Source organism: Panicum virgatum, chromosome 2N (genome assembly GCF_016808335.1).
Source record: "Panicum virgatum strain AP13 chromosome 2N, P.virgatum_v5, whole genome shotgun sequence".
In the NCBI taxonomy this organism is placed as follows: Eukaryota; Viridiplantae; Streptophyta; class Magnoliopsida; order Poales; family Poaceae; genus Panicum; species Panicum virgatum.
The window spans coordinates 5,596,452-5,599,576 of NC_053146.1; the positions used below are offsets into that span (position 1 = coordinate 5,596,452).

General features: G+C 44.4%; 1 protein-coding gene across 1 annotated transcript; it reads left to right on the top strand.

Annotated features, from left to right (window-relative positions):
* The first annotated feature begins 966 nt into the window (after positions 1 to 966).
* LOC120659460 (non-specific lipid transfer protein GPI-anchored 15-like) lies at positions 967 to 2,358 on the top strand. Its single transcript, XM_039937613.1, has 3 exons — positions 967 to 1,571; positions 1,664 to 1,750; positions 2,145 to 2,358. Exons 1-3 carry the CDS (start codon positions 1,232 to 1,234, stop codon positions 2,237 to 2,239), a joined length of 522 nt encoding a protein of 173 aa, XP_039793547.1. The 5' UTR covers positions 967 to 1,231; the 3' UTR covers positions 2,240 to 2,358.
* Positions 2,359 to 3,125: the final 767 nt, after the last annotated feature.

The window sequence follows — 3,125 nt, forward strand, 5'->3', positions numbered from 1 at the left end:
CCGTCGAGGCTCCCACCGCGCCGCCACCTGTACACAGCACCACAGCCCACAGGTGATGATCACTGATGGCAATCTGCCACTGCATTTTTGTTTTCCTGGGTTCAGATTTCAAATTCATGCCACGTTTCAAGATGAACTGCACTGCACCTAGTGAACTTGCTCAAGCTACTTTGCTCACGACCATCTCTGTCTGCGCGTTCTCCACGCAGGAGCTGGATCGAAGGCGATCCCGGCGGCTGGTGCTGTCTCGTCGGCGGCGGCGCCCGCCGGCATGGCTAAACCCGCGGCGGTCTCCGTGTCTTTCGTGGTCGCAGTCGCGCCCCTGAGGCCTTGATGGCTTTCTGAGTTCGTAGAACATACTCCCTCCGTCCTGAAATGTAAGTTATTTTGCTTTGTCTTAAGTCAATATAGTCTGAGTTTGACCAAATTTATAGAGAAGAATACTAACATCTAAGACATCAAATAAGTAAATTAAAAAAGTATATTTCATTGTGGATCTAATTATTCTCATTTGACATTCAAAATGTTATTACTTTTTTCTATAAACTTGGTCTAACTTGGAACAGTTTGACTTAGGACAAACCAAAATAACTTACATTTCAGGACAAATGAAGTATTGTCTTCAATTTGTTCATATTTGCTTCACTGTATAGCATACTGAACTTCTTATGATTCAATGGGGATTGTATGATGGTGGATGAATTCAAAGCATGCATCAATTGCTTGTGTTTGTGAATGAAGACACCGTCACAAACAATTGCATTGTTTGCATGCCATTCAAGAAGAGACGAGAACATTCATCAAACTTGATCAACAGGCGAAACGGGATTGACCAAGCTTGTTCTCAGATCAATCCAAACAACAGCTCAAGAATCAGATGCGTATCTTTTCAAGATTGTGTTACAAATTCAATGAGAAATTGACCGCCCACGCCCAGACCCAGGAACGGATGGCTGGAGCTGACAAAGTGACAAGCTGAGCTTGAAGCAACTGGACTCTTCCATTCATGCAAGAGCACAAAAGCATTTCCATAAATAGGATGCTGCGAGCAAAGGCTACGTGGATTCCCTGCTGTGGCCAAACACCTGTGTGGTCAGGGAGAGCATGGTAGCTCTACCTGGTATAGGATTCCAACAATCCCGGCGTCACCACACCATTGGCCACCTCCTCCTTCACCGTCCTCACAGACCACCCTCTGTCAAGAATCGAAGCTCTCGCTTCGTGCAGCCTGATGATGGCTGCACGAACGATGGGGACCGCCCTGGCGATGGCAAGTATGGTGGTGGTGCTGATGGCGCTAGCTTTCTCCCAGGTTGCGGCGCAGGGCAACGGCTGCTCGAGCGTGATGATGACCCTCTCCCCATGCATGGACTTCATCTCGAGCAAGGCCCCGGAACCGGGGATCTCCTGCTGCTCCATGCTCGCTGGAGTCGTCCAGACCGATCCCCGGTGCCTCTGCATGGTCCTGGATGGCACTGCGGCGTCCTTTGGCATCTCCATCAACCAGACGAGGGCGCTGGACCTCCCGGGAGTCTGCAAGGTCCAAGCACCACCGATCAGCCAGTGCACAGGCATGTCAATGTTGTAATCCAATGCAAACCATAATCAAATTCTACTGCCCCTTATACCCATCGGACATGAATCCATGGTTATCTGATTTCAGGCATCCCAACAGCACCGGCACCGGCACCTTCCAACTCAGAAGCAACAGAGGAGGAAGAGGCTGAGGCAGCTGCGGATGCACCTTCAGGTGAAGACATCACTAAACTTTATGTTTTCAGTTCAGATGCTTCTAGCAAAACGAGGGTTGCTCGTTGTTCAATTCTAATAAAAAAAACAGAAGACAAACTTGTATTTCTTACTAGTTAAAGGAAATATGATTTGTTGCCCTGCAACATAGATGAGTTCTTAAGCGACTTTTCAATTTCAGATGGCCATGCAAAGAATCCTTACACTATGTACCAAATGTAGCTAGATGATCAAACTTAGAAGCACTTCAAAGAATACCTGCAGTAGTTTGAATGCTTAGAAAGTGCAGAGAGATGTTTTTAGTAGTTTTTTTTTTAATTTCAAATTGCTCAGTACACTAATAGACATGGAGGTCTGGTTGTGGTAACCTGAGAAGAGTATTTTATTCAATGCAGGAAATGGAACCTCAAGCTCCACGAACTCAAAGAATGCAGCAAGTTTAGTGGCAACAATGCTTATTCCTGTTTGTGCATTGCTCTATGTCTTCTAAGTGTTGCTATTATAAATTCTATGTCATCATGCAGGAATTAGATCTGTACTTAATCATGATTCTTTATTGCCGTTATATGCCTTTCTGATATATCGCATCAAACATGCTTTTTTCATCCAGTGAAATCAATCCTCACCAATTTCAGTGGAATTGGTGATCAATAGCACATGATATTATCAAGGAGAAGGAAATGCCCCACTAAGTTCATGTGAAATTAATTGTTCACAAAAGGTTTCCAGCTACTTTTAGCAAATCATTTCTAATGTGACATCTTGGTGTCAAGCAGCAGTTTGCTGTGAACCAAGCTAATTCTCACCAATTTTTGAGAAACATATATTTACAAAATCGTAGTCCTACTTTGCTTTGAAAGAATATTATGTTGCAACATGTTGATGTGTACTGTGTTCGAGTCAAAAAGTAAAGTGAGACTTGATTTGAAAATTGAAACTGTAAATGATGCCAAACATGAATAAAAACGTAAATGATAACAATAGCGTGTCATCAACAACAACAACAACAACAATAATAACATAGCCTTTTTTTCCCAAGCAAGTTGGGGTAGGCTAGAGATGAAACCCGAAAGAAATAAGTTCAAGGTTCAGGCACATTGATAGCTAGTCTCCAAGCGCTCCTATCCAAAGCTATCTCTTTAGAGATATTCCAATCCTTAAGGTCTCTCTTAACCGACTCATCCCACGTCAGTTTAGGTCTACCTCTACCCCTCTTTACATTATCGACCCGCTCAAGAACCCAATTACGCACCGGCACCTCAGGAGGCCTTCGTTGGACATGTCCAAACCATATCAGCCGATGCTGGGTAAGTTTCTCCTCAATTGGTGCCACCCCGACCCTATCCCGAATAACTTCGTTCCGGACTCTATCCCTC

Coding starts and splice junctions, on each gene's coding strand:
- LOC120659460 (XM_039937613.1), top strand. CDS start 1,232: ATGATGGCTGCACGAACGATGGGGACCGCCCTGGCGATGGCAAGTATG. Junction 1,572..1,663: donor ACCGATCAGCCAGTGCACAG/GCATGTCAATGT, acceptor ATCTGATTTCAG/GCATCCCAACAGCACCGGCA. Junction 1,751..2,144: donor AGCTGCGGATGCACCTTCAG/GTGAAGACATCA, acceptor TATTCAATGCAG/GAAATGGAACCTCAAGCTCC.